The sequence below is a fragment of the Zonotrichia albicollis genome, chromosome 2 (assembly GCF_047830755.1).
Source record: "Zonotrichia albicollis isolate bZonAlb1 chromosome 2, bZonAlb1.hap1, whole genome shotgun sequence".
In the NCBI taxonomy this organism is placed as follows: Eukaryota; Metazoa; Chordata; class Aves; order Passeriformes; family Passerellidae; genus Zonotrichia; species Zonotrichia albicollis.
The window spans coordinates 13,691,363-13,712,454 of record NC_133820.1 but is presented as its reverse complement, the minus strand read 5'-3'; the positions used below and the strand labels follow the sequence as shown (position 1 = coordinate 13,712,454).

At 42.5% G+C, this 21,092-nt stretch overlaps 2 protein-coding genes across 5 annotated transcripts in view; one reads left to right on the top strand and one right to left on the bottom strand.

Annotated features, from left to right (window-relative positions):
• The window catches only part of HLCS (holocarboxylase synthetase), a 146,770-nt gene extending 142,286 nt beyond the window's left edge, over nt 1-4,484 (top strand). For all 4 annotated transcript variants that reach the window (XM_074533894.1, XM_074533893.1, XM_074533895.1 and 1 more), the window contains one exon: nt 654-4,484. In XM_074533894.1, the coding sequence (XP_074389995.1) occupies nt 654-822 (169 nt within the window). In that variant the 3' untranslated portion in view covers nt 823-4,484. The remainder of the gene's footprint in view (nt 1-653) is intronic.
• A 67-nt stretch (nt 4,485-4,551) lies between these two features.
• SIM2 (SIM bHLH transcription factor 2) overlaps nt 4,552-21,092 on the bottom strand; it is a 73,611-nt gene continuing 57,070 nt past the window's right edge. The window contains exons 8-11 of the mRNA XM_074533901.1: nt 18,410-18,557; nt 17,243-17,411; nt 16,060-16,468; nt 4,552-8,808 (exon numbers count right to left, since the gene is read on the bottom strand). Coding sequence (XP_074390002.1) covers nt 8,102-8,808; nt 16,060-16,468; nt 17,243-17,411; nt 18,410-18,557 — 1,433 coding nt within the window. The 3' untranslated portion in view covers nt 4,552-8,101. The remainder of the gene's footprint in view (nt 8,809-16,059; nt 16,469-17,242; nt 17,412-18,409; nt 18,558-21,092) is intronic.

The window sequence follows — 21,092 nt, the reverse complement described above, 5'->3', positions numbered from 1 at the left end:
AATAATACAGATTATTAAATGATATATTTATACATATTATTTATACATATTATTTATATTATTATTTGTATATATTATTTATATTATCATATAGAATATATATAATTATATATATTAAGTGATATATTATATTAAATTTTTATCTTGATTTTATTATATATTATATTGTATTAAAAGAAAATGATACATTATCTAAAATATATATTATATTATATTATATTATATTATATTATATTATATTATATTATATTATATTAATTTTATTATATATTATATTAAAAGAAAAATTTATATATATATATATATATATATATATATATTATATTAAAAGAAAATGATACTAAAGAATAGAAGAAAGGATATCATCAGAAGGCTTGAAAGGAAGGGAATGATAATAAAATCTTGTGACTGACCAGAGAGTCTGAGCCAGCTGGGCTGTGATTGGCCATTAATTACAAACAACCACATGAGGCCAATCCCAGAGGCACCTGTTGCATTCCACAGCAGCAGATAATCAATGCTCACATTTCATTCCTGAGGCCTCTCAGCTTCTCAGGAGGAAAACCCTAAGGAAAGGATTTCCCATAAATGGTGTGTGTGCCCCATTGCCAGCACAGCCCCCCCAGGGCAGCACTGACGGTTCTGTGTTGCAGCGGGCAGCGGGTGAGGCTGCGCAGCGAGGACGGGCCCCTGGCCTGGATCGTCGGCATCGACGACTTTGGCTTCCTGCAGGTGCACCAGGAGGGCGGGGGAGTGGAGTCCGTGCACCCCGACGGCAACTCCTTCGACATGCTGCGGAACCTCATCGTGCCCAAGCACTGACGGGGCTCCGGGGCCGCCGCTGCGGCCTCTGAGGGCAACTCACTGCTCGCCTTTGCCGCCTGGTTTTTGTGTTTGCCGTGGTCGGCAGCTGAGGAGGGGTGGTGATCTCACAGCTGAAGGCCTTTATTCTGTTCATTAACATTAAAACTCACCTCTGCTGCCGCTCTTTGTAAGGATCTGTTCTTTGTGGGAACAGAACTTTGTCTTCATTTACACCCTGTACTGGAGAGAATATTTGTGGTGAACACAATTTTCTCCACCCTGTACTGGAGAGACTGAAGTGCTCAACATTTCCTTTTTATTTGGTTTCTGTGTGATTTAGCACAGTGCAGGACAATATTAACTTTTTTACTTTGTTTTTTGTTGGTTTTTTTTTTTTTTTTTTTTTTAACTAAATCCTGTTTTTCTGTGTTGTCTGCACTAAAACCAGCTGGAACATCACATATTCCTGAATTGCTGGGATCACCACTGTGCTTAATTCCAGGTCTGGGTGAAGATCCTGATTTGGTTCTTCTCTGTGTAGAACCTTTACAATAATTTACCAACCTGTGCTTTGATCTCAGGTCTGCAACTCTTCAATGGCTGCCTTGAGTTTTTGGGAGAGTTTTCCATCAGCACTGAGGAGCTGTGCTGGGTTATCCAAGGGATTTGCACTCTGCTCTCCTCAGTCACCTGGATCTGAGTAAAATCATCTCACCTGGCCTTTAAATCGGGATTTTCCAAGGGGTTTTGGGAAGGAAAACCCACTGGAGCAGTGTCACACCCAGGTTTTTGTAGAATCCCATCTCAGGGGATGGGATTCTGCAATTACCACTTATAAATTCTATAATTGCCACTAATTCAGAATTCAGTGGTAATTTTATCATTATCTCAATGTAGTTAAGTGAATAAATAAAGGGAATAAATCAAATTCCCTTCTGCAAACAGCTATTCCATTGAGAAACAGAAATCACACCGTTCCTCCGTGCCCAAATTCCCTTCCACAGCCCTTTTGTCACCCCAATCCCAATCCTTGGTTTTGCTGCTAAGCCCTAAAACCAAGAGCTTTAACCCCTGCTGGCCTGAAAACAGCTTATTTTTGGGGCAGCCTGCACATTTCCATGTGGGAGAGCACCCTGGGAATTCTCCTGGAGCTCCCACGGGGAGCTTGGTGGGGTTTTCTCCCAAGGAGATTTGGCCACCACAGCTCCCCAAACAATTCTGTCCCAGGTGTGATGTGGCCACCTTAATTTATATATATATTTTTTTTTCCATGGTGGATCAGCCAGATTGGAAATTCCAGAAAGGAAACTCCTGTCTTCTAGCCAGAAATGGGGTTTTCAGGTTAAAGTTCACCTCATAAACAACCCAAACATTTTAGATTGTTTCAGCTCCAAAGCCAAGAAGTCTTAAACCAAGGAAACTTGTCTGTGATGGTAATTTTGACCAATCCTCACATATTAGGGTTTAGGTGGTTTGGCAGCAAGAGGAGAAATTAAATTGTCCCTGTTAAATTTAGGATTTCATGCTCCATCTCACAGAAGATTTGTCCTGATTGTCCAAACCCTGCTGGGTTTTCTTTTTTTCCCCCATGATCCAAATCACATGAGGCTGCACACCAGCATCTCCTAGAGCTGCACAGAGCTGTTAATTGCCATAATTAAAATGATAATTTAAACGATGCACCAAGTTTGGCTTCTCCCCACCAGATGCTTTCAAAACTGCTTTGGGCTGAGAAGGTTTGGCAGCTGCCTTTGATATCAGAATTCAATATTAATGCATGTTGTGATCAACTGAGACTCGAGTCTGGCTTAATAAATCTTCAATAAAAAGAAAAAAAACATTTATATATAGATTTATTAAAAAATGGATGTGCACATGCACACTCACATCTTCCTGCTGCATCCTCATTTATTTTCTGCCTTCTCCTTCACGAGCCAACTGCAGCAAAGCTGAGCTCTGGTGCTGCTTTTCCAAAAACAAAGTTTCACCAAACTTCACCTTCAGCCAGAATTTGTAGCTGAAAGCGTCTCAGCTTTAGGGTTTGCCTGTAGGGATTGCCTTTAGGATTTGCCTTTTGGGTTTTGTTCCTGTTCCACACAGGCTGGGAAGTGCCCGCAGGGATTCAGCAGCCAGGTCGTGCCTCAGGCTGGGGCTTGAGTGGCTTCCTCAAAAAACTTCCTTTTCCCTTCAGCAGGGACAAAAAAAGATGGGGAAAAGGGTAAAACATGGGAATTTTGGAAGGGCAGAATGAGTTTGTAAAGCTGAGCAACAGCAGAGGGACTTGGATTTTTTTTAGCATTTTTTAAATTCTGCAACATTTCCTGGTCGCTGTTGGTCCTTTTGGAGCTGCCTTAGCGATGGGCTGGTTCTGTTCTCCTGGGAATTGTCAGGTTATTCCCAAAATTTTTGCACTGGGAAGAAATTTGGGGTGGAATTTCCTTTCCACGGGGGAGAGCTGCCCAAACCTGGATGTGCCAGAGCCCTGTGGGAGCCACTTTGCCTTTTCCGTGGCCTCTTGTGGCGTCTCCTGGGTTGGGGTGAAGGATTTGTGGCTTTTCCTTCGGAACCAAAGACAGGGAGAATCCCCATGGGACAGAGAGCAGCAGGATGAGATCCCTGGAGAAATCCCTGGCGCTTGCTCTGCCCCAACGTTTTTGCAGGAAAATCCTGTTTTTCCGTGTTCTCCATGACAGATGTGGTGTGGGCTGGGGAGATCCAGCCGGCTCCAGGCCCAGCAATAATCCCTGAAAATGTTTCATTTCGCTGTCTGGATTAGTAAAACACCTCTTCCATTGTGAAGCTGAGCTCATATCTTAAACTATTTTCTTGATGAAGTGCTTTCAAAAAAACCCATTTATTACCATGTCCCTATTTCTATTTTTTTTTAAATTTTTTTTCCCCTGCTGGGCTCTGGTAGAGCATTTCTCATGGTGAAAACATTTGTGGGGGTTGTTTATTGATAGGAAAACTTCTGGGTGTGTTGGCACGGGTGCGAGTCCGGGGTGGGTCGTGCCCAGTCAGCAACAAAGCTGCTTCCAAAGGTTTGAAAAAGTAATAATGTAATTCACATTTCAGAGGCCCGGCAGCACATCCTGCTTCTAGTAAAGCTTTTATAAGACTTCAGAGCTTTTTCTTTTTTTTTTATTTTAATATATCCAGCAAATCAAGGGCTATTACCTGGAAATAATATTAAAGCATTTAATTCTTTATGCTGCTGCTTCACTGTGCAAAAATTCGTGGGTTTTTTTTTGCTTTCTCTGATTCAGCTGCATCAGCAGCCTGAAAAAAAAAAATAAAATTACTTTTTGCAACTACAATCAAAATAATCTGCCAGGGGAAAGATTTGTGCTGGTTCCTGGGGGTGACTGGTTTGATAAAAAGCATTATTTGCATGGCTAAGTGGTGGTGGGGATGCAATGCCTTGATCAGACACCAAAGAAATTAAATCTGGGCTCAGCAAAAGGCAGAGGTCAGAAAATGATGGAGAAAAAAAAGAACTGCAGGGAAGAATTGTCAAGTGTTGAGTTTCTCACCAGTGATTCTGTGTTATTTGCATTTTCATTTTCCAAGTGTCTTCTTTTAAAATGCATTTAAATTTTAAAAACTCTCTGTGTATTTTATAGTACATTAATTGTCAATATAGAACATGCCACAGTTGAAATAAATTTTCAAATATGCACCATTGTCCTTTGTGAAATACTCTTTGTTCTGTATTTTTTTTTTTTAAAAAAGATAAATTCAACTCGGTTTTCCTTTGGCTACAGGATTTTATTAACATTTTAACAGTTTTGTTTTACATAATAAATAAGCAAAAATGCTTTACATTTTTTGGGAATACATATATAATTCTGAGCTTGAATAGGTTGGTTGGGTTGCGTGCTTCTTCACCTACACTTGCCAAATAGCTTTTATCTGCATCATATAAAAAAAAAAAAAAAAAAGCAAAATCTAACCTTCAGGAAAGAACTGGAATTACAACATTTCCTCTGTGGCATTTTTCAAGTGTGACTGAAATGCTGGAAAATAAAGAATTTATGTCCTGGCTTGAGATTTCTGGAGAAATTCTGGCAGATTTCCCATCCATTGGCACTTTCAGGGATGAATTCCCCAATTTTGCACCTGTTGTGCTGAATTTCCTCAAATTCAGCACAATTTCCTTAAATTGCATTTTTCAAATCCCAGGGCACAGAGGGCTGGGGACAGATCTGTGCATTTTTCACCTTCTTTCATTTCCATTGCTTCCAGAACTTGGAGACCTCGCTGTGGGATTCGCTTTTGCAGCTTCACCTGGGTCTGGGGGAAGATTCCCTGACAGGCAGGGGGCTGGAATGAGATCTTGAAAGTCCCTCCCAACCCAAATTTTCTATAATTTTGGTAAAATATTCCCTCTTTCACTCTCTTCCTCCCATTTTCCATGATTTTCTTGCCAGGTCTGAACACCCCAAAAAGTTAAAATTTTGTGAAGTCTCGGTACAAAGGTGTGGCTCAAACACTAAAGAGAAATGAGGTTTTTTTGCATATTTCAATTCACATTCCCCTTCAGTGCCATCATTTTTTTTTCATAATTTAAACATTTTCATTATTAAAAACATTTTTCATTATTAGAAACACCTTTCATTATTAAAACCACTTTTCATTATTCAAACACTGCCGCCATGATGGCAGTGCCCTGTTCTGCACTAGGATTTTCCTGAGAACATCTGCAATTTAACTGACCAAAAAAAATCCTATTTTTCTCCCAATGTAATTCACTCCCAAGATAGGAACATGGAATTGCTGTTTAAAATTTGGAGAGTGGCAGGAGAAAAAAAAAAAAAAAAATCCTTTTCCACATTTGGTTTTGCCATCTTTTCTGCACCTTCCCCCGCATTATCAGCTGGGAGCTCTTAATTGGTTCATTATTTCCTGGCAGGGAAATTTCCTGTGGCCAAACCAGGGCATCACCTCCCCTCACACACCTGGGGCGGGATGATGGAACACCTCCTCTGCTGGAATAAAGCCTGGAAGCGGAAATAACAAGGTGGAAAAATATTTTCGAGCTGGAAAAATATCAGTGGTGTTTTTCCTCAAGCGAAAACCCCAATTTTTGTGTTTTTACAGCGCGCGGGGCTTGCGGGAACACCCAAATTCAGCAGTGCCACTAATGAGGGAGAAGGGTTGGGCATCAGGTTTCTGTTCAATGATGCCAACCGTGCCAGTGGCTGCTTGGTGGGGCGTGGCTGTAATTAAATTGGACAGAATGAAGCCGTAATTATCTTTTGGGGATTTGGGGTCGTTGATGGGGAGCAGGGGCTGGGAAAGCCACCGGTGTCTCCTGGCTTTGGTTTGTGGGGTCAGCACCATCACCATCTGCATTTAGAGCTTTTCTGGAGAGCTGCCAGCTTCTCCAAACTTGAGGGGTTACACAGGGAGTGACTCTGCTGGTTTGGTTCTTTTTTTGGGTTTTTTTTTGTAATCACTGATTTGGCTTTTTTTGTTCCGTTTAATACAAAATGTATTTTTCATACGATTGAAAGCAACAACTGAGAGTGTTCAGCTCAAGTTCAATAAAGGTTTCTCTGTTAACCTCTAATGGGATGCAATGAAAAAAAATACTGAATGTTGTTGTCAAGCTTTTAAAGTATTTTTGTGTACTCGGAGCAATAAATATTCATGCACAGAAAGGAATAACTTTATTTCCGTGCTCTAATGGAAAATTCCCTGCCCATTTCAGGAGCTTGGAAATGCTGGATGAGCTTTGAGGTCCCTCCCAACCCAGACCATTCTGGGATGAATTATTGCTGCGTAGAAAACATGGAATTTTAGGGCTGAGTATTGCATTCTGATTTTTCTGACAAGGTGCAATCCATGAGCAAGGGGTTTTTTCCATATTACACAAACCAGGGAAGAATTTCCTTCAAAGAATCATGGAATGGTTGGGGTTGGAAGGAAGCTTAAAGCTCATCCAGGGAACCTTCCACCATCCCAGGGTGCTCAAGGTCTTTCAGTGAAGTTCTCTTTAGAGTCTGATGAGAAAAAGTTTGAAAAATTCTGAATTAAGCTTGAATTGATGTAAGAAATGGAGCTGAGTGAGATCCAGAGCCACATTTATTGTTTAGGGAGACTTTTGTTGTTTTATCCTCTCCCAATATTTGGGGAAATGGCTGAGAACCACCCTGGGCTGAGTGCTGTCACTCCCACAGCTCCATCCTCTGCAAAGAATTAAAAATAAAGGGGTGAAAATCTCCTCCTGGCTGGCTGGGCCGAGTGTGAGCGTTTCAAATGTGCTCTTTGGGATTTGTGAAGTGCTCCAGGCAGGGAATTCCAGCCCTACCTTTGTGCTGACAACAGGATTTATGCTGGAGGAAGTTCAGCGTGTTAAGAGCTGGAATTTTCAAAGCTCGCCATTCTGCTGGTAAGTTCAAAATAAGGCAGAAATGTTCATTATTCTCTTGACTATAAAGAAAACATTTCTGGTGCTGTTGTTAAGATGTATTTGTGACTGGCTGGGTTGAAAATCTGCACAGGCTTCCCCCAGAATACCCAGGGAAACACAGGATTTAGGAGTTTCCTTTTCTTATTTGTGGGGAATTAGTTCCTGCTCCATAATTTGTCCCAATTTGCCATGACAAGACCTGTAACCCTGTAATACCTATCTTTGTACCTATTAATTTGTCATATTGTCCCTTGTCAAGATAAATGGTGGTGGCAACAATCTCAGAACACTGAAATCTCTGTTAAATAAATCAAATGTAGGGTTGATTTATTCAGTTTTAAAACTTTTTGGTAATTAATAAATAAGCTTTTTTTTTCCCTGTTTGGGTAGGGCAGCTGTGTTGTGGTTGTTCAAAATCACCACTCTCTCAACAAAGTCCATGTGTCAGGGGGTTGGGTGGAGATTTGATGCGAGGTTTCACACAATTTGTCAAAAAAACCCTAAACTAGAATGCATATTTTATGATAATGATTTAAAAAAAAAAAAAAAATCTTGAGTTTATTTTAAGGAAGGGTCAAGGAAAAAAAAAAAAAAAGTTCTTCATATAAATCTCTGCATATTACACCTCTCATTTCCTTCTGCTGCACACTATGAAATAACAAAAATAAGATCTGGAACTTGGCTTGTCCCTGGCTGGGACACCGAAGCACGGCAGGGACGGAGGGATTTTCCTGCCCACTGGAACTTCACCACTTTGTCCCTCCAGCTTTGCTCAGTAAATGTCACTCTGTTTCCTCATGCTTTATTTTTTTTTTCCTTTTTTTTAAGCAAATCCTTACAGTTTGGCTTCTTCATTGAACACAGAACCGCCGTGTGCTGCCGTCACCTGCCGTTGGCGATGATGACGGAGGTCCCAATGTAGTGGGGCAGTGCAGATTCCTTGTGGGTTTCTGGCGAGGAAGCCGAGGAGGGGCTTTGGTTTTTGTAGAGGAAGGCGTTGACTTCCTCGGAGCTGTAGGAACAATTCTCCCCCGCGTGTCCCGCGGCCGTGCAGGGCGAGGTTTGGAAGGCCCCGTGCTTGGCCAGCACGTGGTGGTAGTTGAGGAGCACGAAGGGCACCTGGCCTGAGGGCCTCACCTCCATCAGCCGCTCGCCGTCGGCCTCGTGGTCCAGCTTGGCGCTCATCCTCTCGTCCAGCTCCTCCAGGCTGCCTGGGTGGTGGCTGACGTGCCCAAATTTGGGCTCTTTGACACAAATCCTCCTGCTCTGCTCGTAGACCGAGGGCACGGGCAGCAGGTGGCCGAGCTGTCCCACGGCCTTGGCCTGGCAGCACTCGGATTTGGGCAGCAGGGCGCTGGAGAAGGAGGCCTCGTTGGCAGGCATTTTCTCTGGCAGGTCTCTGGTGAAAGGCAGCTTGTTCTCCTCTTTGATGAGGTGGGCGTGGGGCTGCAGCCTGGGCTCTGCTTTGCTGGGTTTCATGAGGGAAGGGTCGTAGAGCTCCTCTTTGTAGCGGCCCGGCACAGGCGCCGTGCAGCCGGGGTAGGCCTCGGGCAGGGCCTCCTGGCCGTACCTCCTGTGGGACAGTGGCACTGGCAGGGCAAGGAAAAAACGTGTTAATTACTCATAACGAGCCTTTGCAGTAATTGCAACTCACTGGGACACACTTATCTGACCTTATCATAGCTCAGTTTAACCAAAGAAATGTTAAGGAACTACAACCTTAAATCAAAAATCTTCCCCTGAAGTAAGCTCGTCTCAGATTTATCTAAAAACTGGATTACTTTGGTTCCTATCAATGATTCCATTATCTAAAAGCTGGATTACTTTGGTACCTATCAATGATTCCATGATTAAAATGGTGGAATTGTTTTAATCGTGGAATAATAACCAGAAATAAACTGAATTTATTCCTCCTGTCTTTGTGGGAGTGCGTTGGACACTCGTCCTTGCAAGGAGAACGTCCAGCTCAGAGGGTGGACTCAGTGATCTCAAAGGTCTTTTCATGCTGCAGAATTCTGTTTATTCTGCAATTCATGGTATTTATTTGGGGTACATTTAATATCTAGATAAGATATTAGAAGGTGACATGTCATTATCTGATTAATAAAATCTCCTTGTGATGCCCAGAATGGGTCATGTTAAAGGCTTTGCTTTTTCTCTTTGGAAAGCTGACATCAGAAATTAAAACATCTCTTGAAAAATAACACAAACACTTCTTCAGCAATGCTGGAGCTCTGCATATTTTAAGAATATATCTCTGAATATTTTAAGATATTCCCATGTAATAAAGGTAGATAATGATAAAAATGCAGGTTACAACGTTGAATGGGGGAGAAAAAATTGGGTATTTTTAGAGAATTAGAAGCCAGATATTTCATTTTTCAACAGTGTGAGCCTGGGATGTCTATTCCAGCTTTTCCTCTAAAATATATCGAGCAGTCTTTCTTTTCCTCAGTCTCTGCATGACAACTGAACTCTTGGAGCAATTTGAGTTATTTTTACCATTCTCTGCTTGCCTTATGAAGCTTTTCCTTTCTGTACACCCCTGTCTACAAGCAGTGAGAGAAAAGGCCCCTGGTTTTCTCCTGTACCATATGAGTAATAATTTTTTGCACTGTCCTATGAACAGTTTGTGAGTTAAACAGCTCCTCCAAGGCACATTTGAAAGTTTTATGTTAAAGGGAAAATGACACACTGAGAAAATTTCTCATGTTAGACCCAAACTCTTGTTTTGTGCGAGGTTCACTGGAAGCCCTGGACACTTAAGTGCCTTTTTTAAAATGGATTTTCTGTTTTTCTAACAATTTTATACAACATCTTAAAACTTTTGGAGTTCCCCTCTATTGGTTGCTGATGTAACCACGGCCATTAATAATTAAATATTCCCTGTGCTGTAATAGACTGGCAAAACCTTCATGGATAACAGAGGAAGCAGAAATAGCTCAATTGTACCTTTTATTTTCTTTTTTTTATATGCAGAGCTCCATTAATTTCAGAGGGAGTTGCGCCACATAATTAACACCAGAATTTAAACAGGAATCTGGTTCCAATTTCTTCTTCCCCCCTCCTAGAAACAACAACCTTTCAAGTTATTCTTTCCCTTTTCTGTGTATACATTTTGTCACAAGAAGGAGAAGCTGGAGGAAGCTGAGTTCTCAGCAGCTGGTGAAAAATGGCCCTTCCAGATCACAAATCCAACCAGTGGATTTGTGCAGCGCTCTGATTTTAACTCCACATTTGGTGGTTGTGTTGTGAAGTAAATATAGATGCTGAGAACTACTGACACATAAATAATAAATAATAATAATAAATAATCATAACCTTATTATGGTCAGGTGTTCTGGCTTTAAGGTGTCCACAAGACGGATGGATTTGTCCTCCTACACTTTGGAATAGTTTCACTTTATGGCTCTTCGTTAATCTCTGAACAAAATATTGTCTTTCTCCATTTCTTGAAGCCAAAGAGAACTTGGAAGAAGCTGGGGCATCACAGCCACCAGCTGGCTTCTGCCTTGTCACCTTTAATTTTGTGATTTCCAATGCTGCTGGGGCAGTTTAAAATAATTTTCCTTTGTCCTGTCACTCCCTGCCCCTGTAAAAAATCCTTCTCCCTCATTTTTATCAAACAAGGCAGAGAAAGAGCAGGTCTTAGTACAACCCCTGCCCATGAAATGATATTTTTTTAGATTATCTCAGTCTGTTCTTGTCCTGGTTTGAACCCTAATTTCAAATCACCCCAGGCATTGTTGGAGCTGATTGTTCTCCGTTATTTTCCCTCCAAAAACAAAGGTGAGACAAAATGTCTCTTTGTCTCATGGGGAATTCCCTTTGCAAAATGCCATTTCTTCCTTCCAGTAGGCGCTGGCTAAACCTGGGGAGTGTTTTCACACATTTTCTCAGTCTCTTTTTCCTCATTTCCTGAGTTTTGGCCTGGCTGGTGGCTTCACACAGGTGGCTCCGGAGGCCCAACAGCACCACTGAGTGACCAGCAGCAATTCCAAGGCTAAAAAAAAGGAAACTCCTGACTAAAAACACAGTTGCCTTCACTGAAATTATTTTTATTTCTTTTTATGATGACTGGGCCAGCTGGGAAAAAGTGGAAAAGAATCTTCAAAACCAGACCCTGAAGCAGAGAACATCTGATTTGCAGGCAGCCGTATCTGCTACGTGCTCCCTCCGAGCTTTGATGGCTTGGCACCGTCATCCTCCAACCTCTGATCTCTCCAAGAGGAGCAATTTTCCATGGAGAAAAACGTCTTTGGCCCACGGGGATTTTGGCAGCTGCTGCCCTGGGTGTGCTGTGGGACGGCCCGAGCCTCCAAGCCGGCTGCCAGATGTCAGCCCTGGCTTTGCCTTTGCATCCAAGAGAGGATGATGCTAAGCAGATCCTCCCTGCTTTGAAGCTCCCTGGCTGTCAGTTCTCCAGCGAGCCACTGGAAAAAAGCAGCCCTTGACAACCTAAGGGGGGATCAGATGCAAAAAAAACCCAAAAAAACCAACAAAAAACCAAAAAAAAAACCCAAAAAAAGTGGCTTCCGAAAGTTCAGAATTCAGCAAAAGTGCAACAGCGCCTTTGAAATGAGGCAGGAAAAATTGGGTGGAAATCCTGTCTGTAGGGGAAGCTCTGTTTTCTTTTCCCCTTTTGCCCAGGCCTGAGTTTGACCCATATTTATATTATTTATTTTATATTATATTTATATCATTTATTTATATTTATATTATATAAATATATTATTTATTTATATTATTTATATTTTATTATTTATTATATAAATTTATATTTATATTATATTTATATTATATATTTTGACCCATATTTTTTTTCCTCAACACAAAGGAAATATGTATTTCCTTTAAAAAAAGTATATTTTTAATACTACTCAAAGCGCCTTTGCAGAGAATTAATTGCAGCAAGCCAACTTTCATCCAATCCCCAATAAATATCCATAATAAATATCCAACAAAACGCATCAAAATGCTCAGAAAAGAACCCAAATCTCCCAACCAAAAAAGAACCCAAATTTCCCAACTTCAGCACCAAAACCTTCAGTGGAAGCAGAACCAGAAATAACAACTGCTGGAATTGCAGCTCCATTTTCCTCCTGGTGGGGAAATGGTGATGTGGGATGAGATTGAAAAACAGCAGCAGTTCCTTGCAGTAAAAAATCCCTTTTTTATTGGGATTTGGGGTTTTTTTTACCCTATTCCTGCAGATTTACTGGGGATAGGCAGGATTTACTTAAGTCTTTATCATTATCCTCAAAATATGTAGGTTTTTGCAGGGAATTTGTGGGGTTTTTTAGAGTTTTGGGCTTTTTTGTTGTTTTTTTGGGGTATTTTGTCCTTTTGAGGGTTTTTGTGGGTGTTTTTTTGCTTTGTTTTTGTGTGTGGTTTTTGAGGGGGTTTGGAGTTTTTCTGGGTTTTTTGGAGCATGGGGTTTTTATTGGTGGTGATGGTGGTTTTTTCGTTTATTTCGGTTTGTTTTTCTTTTTTCCTTTTTTTCCCCCACAACATCTTCAGAAAGGACAAAACCATTTCCTATTTTTAGTCTAAAACTCCTCCTTTTCCCCCACAGTGCCCAGGAGCCACCAAAGGAAGCAGCAAATTAGAGGAGCACAAACTGAGGAGAGGATTTAACCTGCCCTGGGCTGTGAGAAGAGCTTCCCTCTGGCTCATTTCTAACCACAGAAAAGTGAAATAAAATGCTGCTGGCACTGAGGTGAGCTCCACCACGGGTGAGGTCAAACCATCCAGAGAAGGACAAAACCCCAGGCAGAAATTATTTGTTCCTCTGTGGGGAGCACATTTGGGGTCTGATTCCATCTTCTGTCTGATGCAGCAGGCTCAGCTTTAACATATTTCTATTTAAATATATTTATATTTAATATTTCCTTTGGATCTTGGATATCTACACCCGTAAGTGAATAAATTCTTGACTCTGGTACCCAAGAGCCTACCTAAAATGGAGAACAATCAACCCTGGAGAATACCTAATTTTTTTAAATTTTAAAATTTATTTTAATATTTAAAATAATTTATTTTTAATTAATTTATTTATTTTAAATTTCCACTACTGCTTCCTCCATTCCAAGAAATGAAGGTTTCCATCTGACTGCACAGCAGTACCTCAGCCCTCATCAGTGATTTTTAATTAATGAAAATTATGAATGCAGAGAGACTTGGATGGGAACCAAGGATTGGGAAGTGATTAAGTGGAATTCTGCTTAAAGGAGTTTAAATGAAGGATTTCCTGGGAGTTCTGCAGCAGCTGAGCTGAATTCTGCACTTGTTGGTGTTCTCTGACACTTTCAGATACACCTTCAATCACACAAGAACTCCTATATTTAATAAGATTGAATAAACTCAGATGTGGTGGTGTTTTATTTATTTAATTTTTTTTGCGTGTTTTTGTGACAGGTTTTTGATAATTCTCACAATTATTTTAAGTAAAGCAGGGAACAGGAGGGAAATCCAGCGAGATTCAGCAGCAACCTGAAATCTCAGCAGAACTTCCAATGCTCATTCATGAAAACAATTAAATTCAGAGTCGTGTTTGGCTTGAAGGGGAAGCTGGGTCAGGGGAGTAATTAATGCTATTAATTGAGTTACAGACACTTGACACCATCCCAAATTAGCCTCAATAGCCATAGTCTGGTTTGGCCAAATATTTTTGTTTCTTTAGCTGATTAACATTGTTCCTTGCCCGTCACAACTGGGTTCAGTTTCAGTTTGGAGTCGGGGCAGCTGCGAGATCAGGAGTGCTTAAAATGAGAGAGAAATCTCTGCCAAAACCACTGCAAGAGCCCTGTTCTGGTTGAACACACTGGAAATAAGCAGGTTGGACAAGATGATCCCCAGAATTCCCTTCCAACACTAATTATTCCCTGATTCTGTGATTAGAGGGTATTTTGAGCAGCTTTAGATTTGGTTGTGTTATAATTTTTCAAGGTTATTTCTTGTAGAGAAGTCTTACAGAGTTATTTCTTACAGAGAAGTCAATGCCTTTCCTCAAAGAATTTCTAATTTCCACCCCTGACCATCTGCACAGTAAAAAAATGCAGGTGGTGGGAGACATTTTCAAATTCAGAATTATTATCAAGTAAAGTAGAATTATCACTCTGTAAGGTAAAGACATTCAGGGTGGCTTCATGCTGAGAAAGGACAATCTTCAATTTTTATGGAAGGAGATGGTGTTTATTTTCATTTGTGTTAAAATTATCAAAAATTAATGTGGAGGTCAAGTTTCAATCTGGCTTCAGCTGTGACTTACCTGAGAAATTCCACTTAAATAACTCTGAGAGTGTAAAACATGAGGGTAAAATGTGCCAGTACAGAAGGAGGAGGTATCACTGTGCTGCTCTAAAAGTGATTTTTGTGAGAGCATTTTGTCAGCTGAAGCTTTGATAATATTCCCAGTCCAGTGCTGATGGAAATGGGAAGAAGGAACATTGGGAATACCATAAATGTAATGATTGTTAAACTTCACTGCCTCTGATTTTCTGTCCTTCCTAAACTGAAGACTCAGGATTTCAGTTTTTCTATTTTCCCAATCCTGTATTGCATTAGTGCATAACTGTAAACTCCTTATAAAGTGTTAGTTACTGTCTCCACATTTTGGTCAGAGCAAACAATCCTCCCAGGCCTGAGGCCCAAGGACACCCCACAGCCTCAGGCCCTGAAAATACAAACAAAAGTGAATTGGGGGGAGCAAACTGGGGGTGAATGCCTTCATTACCTGAAGCTGTCATTGCAGAATTAACCCCTGGTATGTAAATGACCAAACTGATAATTGTGTGAAACTCTGGTGAGCATTGTCCAGCTTGGGTGAGGCCTCTGGAGGCTTCTGAGGGCCCCGGGTGTATCTGTGGGGCCTTTAATGGATACCTGCTCTTATTCTCCTAATCTTGGCTAGCCTCTGCTCTAGGGAGCCACTCACAGAATTCCGAGAATTACAGAATCCCTGGGTTGGAAGAGACCTCCAAGGCCACTGAGTCCAGCCCAGCCCCAACTGAACCCTGGCCCCCAGTGCCACATCCAGGCTTTGTTAAACACACCCAGGGATGGGGACTCCACCCCCTCCCCGGGCAGCCATTCCAGAACTTTCTCACCCTTGCTGCAAAAACCTTTTCCCTGCTCTCCAGCCTGTATTTCCCTTGGTGCAGCTCGAGGCTGTGTGCTCTGGGTGTGTCAGTGCTGCTGCAGACAGAGCCCAGCCCCAGGTGAGCACAGGCCCCTTTCAGGAGCTGTGCAGAGCGATGGGGGCAGCCCTGAGTCTCCTTTTCTCCAGGCCGAGCACCCCCAGCTCCCTCAGGGCTTCCTCACAGGGTTTGTGTTCCCAGCCCCTCTCCAGCCTCGCTGGCCCCTCTGGATGTGCTCAGTGTCCCAAGGTCCTTCCCAAACTGAGGGGCCAGAGCTGGGCACAGACTCCAGGTGTGCCCTCAGCAGTGCAGGGACAGAATGAGCTCCCTGCTCCTGGGACAGCCAGGGACAGACACAGGGACAGACACAGGGACAGACACAGGGACAGGCAGGGACACACACAGGGACAGAGACAGGGACGGACACAGGGACAGACAGGGCTGAGGGCCCCTCTCTCTCCCTGAGTCTCCTTTTCTCCAGGCCGAGCACCCCCAGCTCCCTCAGGGCTTCCTCACAGGGTTTGTTCTCCCAGCCCCTCTCCAGCCTCGTTGGCCCCTCTGGATTCATTGCAGAACCCCAATGTCCTTCTCAAACTGAGGGAGGCATCCGAGGCACCAAAACCATTTTCCAAACCGCGAGCACAAATCCTCCCCATCCACGGCGCGGCCCAGCTTTTCCTGCTGGCTCAGAGCGACACCCACCTTCATAACTCTGTGCAAGGTTGTGCCTGATGATGTTCACTGGCTGCTCAGGAAGGCTTTTGGAGGGTGACTGGCTGCTGGGGACCAGGGGGTTGGCGTAGTGCCACTGGCACTCGCCATTGCTCTGCAGCGCGCCCAGGAAGAACCGCGCCACCTCGCAGGGCGCCCCCTGGGCCTGCCCGAATTTTGCAGGCAGCATTTGCTTCTTGCCACTGAAGACGTGGGAATCCACAGGGAAGTGTCCATAGTGGTAGGAGAAGGGCAGGCTGTAGGGCGGGGCGTACAGGAGCTCGCTGCTCTCTGAATGGAAGTTCTGTTCCTGCAGGGCGGCGGCGCTGGCGGCGGGGCTGGAGCGCCAGCTCCCCACCTGGCTGCAGTCCAGTTTGTCTGCTTGGAACGAGCTGTATTGCTGGGGAAAGGGGGGGAAAAGAGCAGGGAAGAGAGTTAAAGGAGGAACTTCTGTAGGAAAGTGCAGGGCATGGCAGACAGGCACCCAGAGCTGGGCCTGGCTGGCTCAAGGGACAGACTGAGCGGTGCGTTTGAATTTCCTCTCTTTGCGACTTTGCCCTCACATGGGAACAAAAAAACCTGCTTTGATTTGATAATTTTGGCAGGTCAGTTTTACAGAATCATAGGATTAAGTTTGGAAAAGCCCTGCCAGCCCATGCAGTGCCAGCTGTGCCCACCTTGTGCCCAGCCCAGAGCACTCAGTGCCACCTCCAGGGGACACCTGCAGGGATGGGCACTGCAAAGCTCCCTGGGCAGCCCCTGCCAAGGCCTGAGCTCCTTTTCCAGAAAGAAATTCCTCCTGACATCAAGAACTCCACACACCAACAGTAAATGACAGATTCTACACCAGCCCAGATTTTCACAGCACAATTCCAAGTACAGGATTTTCTTCTTTTTGCCAAGAAAGGATGTCATGGTTGAAGTGCTTCACACACTCCGTATCCCAAAGGTTTTGCATCACTTGCCAGAGCTGGTTTGGGCTACCTGTACTTTCCACCCCAAGGAAAAAGGATCTAATTTTATTTTAATTATTTATTTTAATTTTTATGAGGGATTTTCTGGGGTGGACAATCCTATAGTCTGTTTTATAGCAAATTCAGTCCTGGATTATCTCTACACTGTCCCAGGCACTCTGTGAGAACAACTGTTAATTAAATATTGCTGGAAAATTTACCTGTGGTGGGTAAGGTGTTGTTCTGAGTTTTGCCTTCATTTTATTACTTTTGGGTTTTACTATTTTCCTTGTTTCCTGCGAGGTAGGTACTGAGTTTCTGCATGAAAACTGTGACTTGGAAATGGTAACCTGGTCCAGTGACAACTGAAGTTCCTTGTACTCAATATCTCTGCAAAAGAACAGCCCAGTAAATTAAAAAACACAGGAAAATCCAAACTAACTCCTGTAAAAATACATGTTAGCGTTCACAAGGCTCGAATTTTCACTCTTCCAAGATTTTCACTGAGCCTGGGGATGTCAGGAGGCAGAGAATCTTATGGGGTGACCTCATTCCCAAGCAAGTCTATTAAAAAATTCCACTGGGAACCACATAAACACCTTTGGATGAAGTGTCCCCTCTCTCTGAGCCTGAGCTGTATCATCTTCCCTCAGCCATCCCTGGTTTTCTGTGGTTTGGAATCATGGAAGGACAGAGATTAATTAATCAATCTGTCTCCTGCCCAGCCAGGAATTGGTCTCTGCCCTGAGGAAAGGAAAAGGAGCAATGTTCCTCCCCTGCCAGCAGCGTGTGCTGTGACTAAACCACACAAGCTGCAAGGTTGGTTTGGATCAAAAACTCACAGAATACTCAACTTTGGAAGAGATCTTCAACTCATTGAGTCCCAGCATCACCCAGCACCACCAGCATCACCCCAAGGGCCCCATCCAGACTCCTCCTGAAGAATTCCAGAGAAAATGACTCCAAACCTCACTGGGCAGCTAATCCCAAGGCCTGCTCTTTACAAGGAAAAAAACCTTTCTAATCTCCAATCTGAACCTGTCCTGACAAAATTAAGGCCATTGCCTGACCCCCCTCACTGCCCCTCCTGTCAGGAGCTGTGCAGGGTCCCCCTGAGCCTCCTTTGCTCCAGGCTGAGCCCCTTCCCAGCTCCTTCATGAGATGTTTCCCAGCCCCTTCACCACCTCCACTGCCTTTCCCTGGACACGATGAAAGTCTAGATAATAATGATAATAATTAACACAACAGGGTTTTCTCTCAGCTAAAGAGATGAGATCGCACAAACAGAGAACGACACCAGAAGACACAAGCCAAGAAAGCTCAGCAGATTTAATCATCAATGAGTCAATCAGTGAGAGCAGGTAATGGTACAAAGTGTTTGGACTTACGTAAGGACATAATTGACACTCACTATGCAGTGAGGCCGTGACGAACGGCTGTTGTGCACGATGGTGGCGTAGCTCTGCACCCACACCCAGCCTCCCTGCTTGGACAGCAGCCGGTAGTACTTGGTGGTCACTTGGCCTTTCACCAGCACTGGGAACACAAGGAAAATAAAATTCTTTAAAAATTCATGTTTTTCAGAGTCATGGCCTCTTCCTGGGGAGGTTTGTTTGCAAGCCAAAGCGCTTTTCTCCCTCAGGGAATCACAGAATTATTGATGTTGGAAAAAACCTTTCAGATTCCTGAAACCTATGTCCTAACACCTTCCTTCCTCTTCCTCCCAATTCACTTTAAATAACCCCCTACAAAATTACCTATCCTGCCCCTTTCTATAGATCCATTAATATTTATATAAAATTTGAAGAGTCCTAAGTTTGTCCAGCCTATGTCCTAACACTCTCCTTCCTCTTCCTTCCAATTAAGTAATCCCCTACAAAATTACCTATCCTGCCTCTTTCTATTGATTCATAACACCACATTATTATTTTTTATATAAAATTTGAGGAGTCCTAAGTTTGTCCAACCAATGTCCTAACACCCTACTTCCTCTTCCTCCCAATTATCTTTAAATAATCCCCTACAAAATTACCTATTCTGCCCCTTTCTACTGATTCATAACACCACATTATTATTTATATAAAATTTTTTAAATTTATATAAATTTTTTTGAAATGAAGACTCCTAAGTTTGTCCAACCTATGTCCTAACACCCTCCTTCCTCTTCCTCCTAATTATCTTTAAATAACCCCCTACAAAATTACCTATCCTGCCCCTTTCTGTTGATTCATAACACCACATTATTATTTATATAAAATTTTTTAAATTTAAATAAATTTTTTTTAAATGAAGACTCCTAAGTTTGTCCAACCTATGTCCTAACACCCTCCTTCCTTTTCCTCCCAATTAACTTTAAATAGCCCCCTACAAAATTACCTATCCTGCCCCTTTCTACTGATTCATAACACCACATTATTATTTATATAAAATTTTTTAAATTTAAATATTTTTTTTAAATGAAGACTCTTAAGTTTGTCCAACCTATGTCCTAACACCTTCCTTCCTCTTCCTCCCAATTAACTTTAAATAGCCCCCTACAAAATTACCTATCCTGCCCCTTTCTATAGATCCATTAATATTTATATAAGATTTGAAGAGTCCTAAGTTTGTCCAACCTATGTCCTAACACCCTCCTTCCTCTTCCTCCCAATTATCTTTAAATAGCCCCCTACAAAATTACCTATTCTGCCCCTTTCTATTGATTCATAACACCACATCATTGTTTATATAAAATTTTTTAAATTTATATAAATTTTTTTGAAATTAAGACTCCTAAGTTTGTCCAACCTATGTCCTAACACCCTCCTTCCTCTTCCTTTCAATTAACTTTAAATAACCCCCTACAAAATTACCTGTCCTGCCCCTTTCTATGGATTCATAGCACCACATTATTATTATTCATATAAAATTTGAAGAGTCTTAAGTTTTGTCTTCCTTCTTCTCTGGGTCACTTACGGTTGCATTCTTCACAAACCCTGCTTTAAAATTTCTAACTGCAAAAGAAAAGCTCAAGGCAGCAAAAGTATTTTGAAATGGACAAAATTCTTTTGAAAGAAGAATTTTGGAGAGGAGAGGAAATGGCCTCAAATTGCACCAGGGGAGGTTCAAGTTGGAGATTGGGAAAGAAAATTTCCATGGAAGAGTGGTCAGGCCTTGGGATGAGCTGCCCAGATTGGTGTTGGAGTCCCTGGGAATGTTCAGGAAGAGTCTGGATGTGGCCTTGGGGACAGGGATTGGGGTCGGGACTGCTTGATCCTGAAGGGCTCTTCCAACCCTGAGGATTCTGTGATTTTGAGATTTTTTCCAGATTATTTGGAAGCGCTTCTCTCATATCTTGACAAATTATCTGGTTTATTGCGATTTATTTTATTCCGTGGTGGTTTTTTTCCTCTGTAATCATCAAGGTTGATTTTAAAGGGTAAAATTAAAAAAACTCTTTGATTTTTTTTTTTTTTTGTGAAGCGCCCAAACAAAGACAATTTATTTAAAGACACGGACAGAGAGGGGAATCAGATATCTGATAAATTCAGCAGCCATGTAATCCTCCCTGAGCTATTCTGGATCCTCTGTGAACAAGGATATTTTGGCAGGAGGCTGTGCTGTAACAAGAGTTGTGCAGCCTCTCTAAATATTTAATCCAACCACAAATATTTCTGATTCAGTGCCAGGCCTTTATCTCAGGATTCTCTAGAAGATAATGCCCAGCCTTTGAAGCTGGTTCTTCTCTTGTGTGGCCTTGGATCATTCCTCTGGAAACTCCATCCTCTTACTCTCCTATGCAGTTATTTATTGTAAATTAGGGAATCATGGACTGAGCTGGCTGCACAAATTGCGTTCAAAACAAGAGGGCAATGGCAGAAATTCCTTTTTATAAATATGATTGAGAACTGGAATCTAAACCTGCTCTCTGTCATTTTAAAACCATTCCCCTTGTCCTGTCCCTTTTTCTCTGTCACTGACACACCCAGAGCACACAGCCTCGAGCTGCACCAAGGGAAATACAGGCTGGAGAGCAGGGAAAAGGTTTTTCCAGCCAGGGTGAGAAAGTTCTGGAATGGCTGCCCGGGGAGG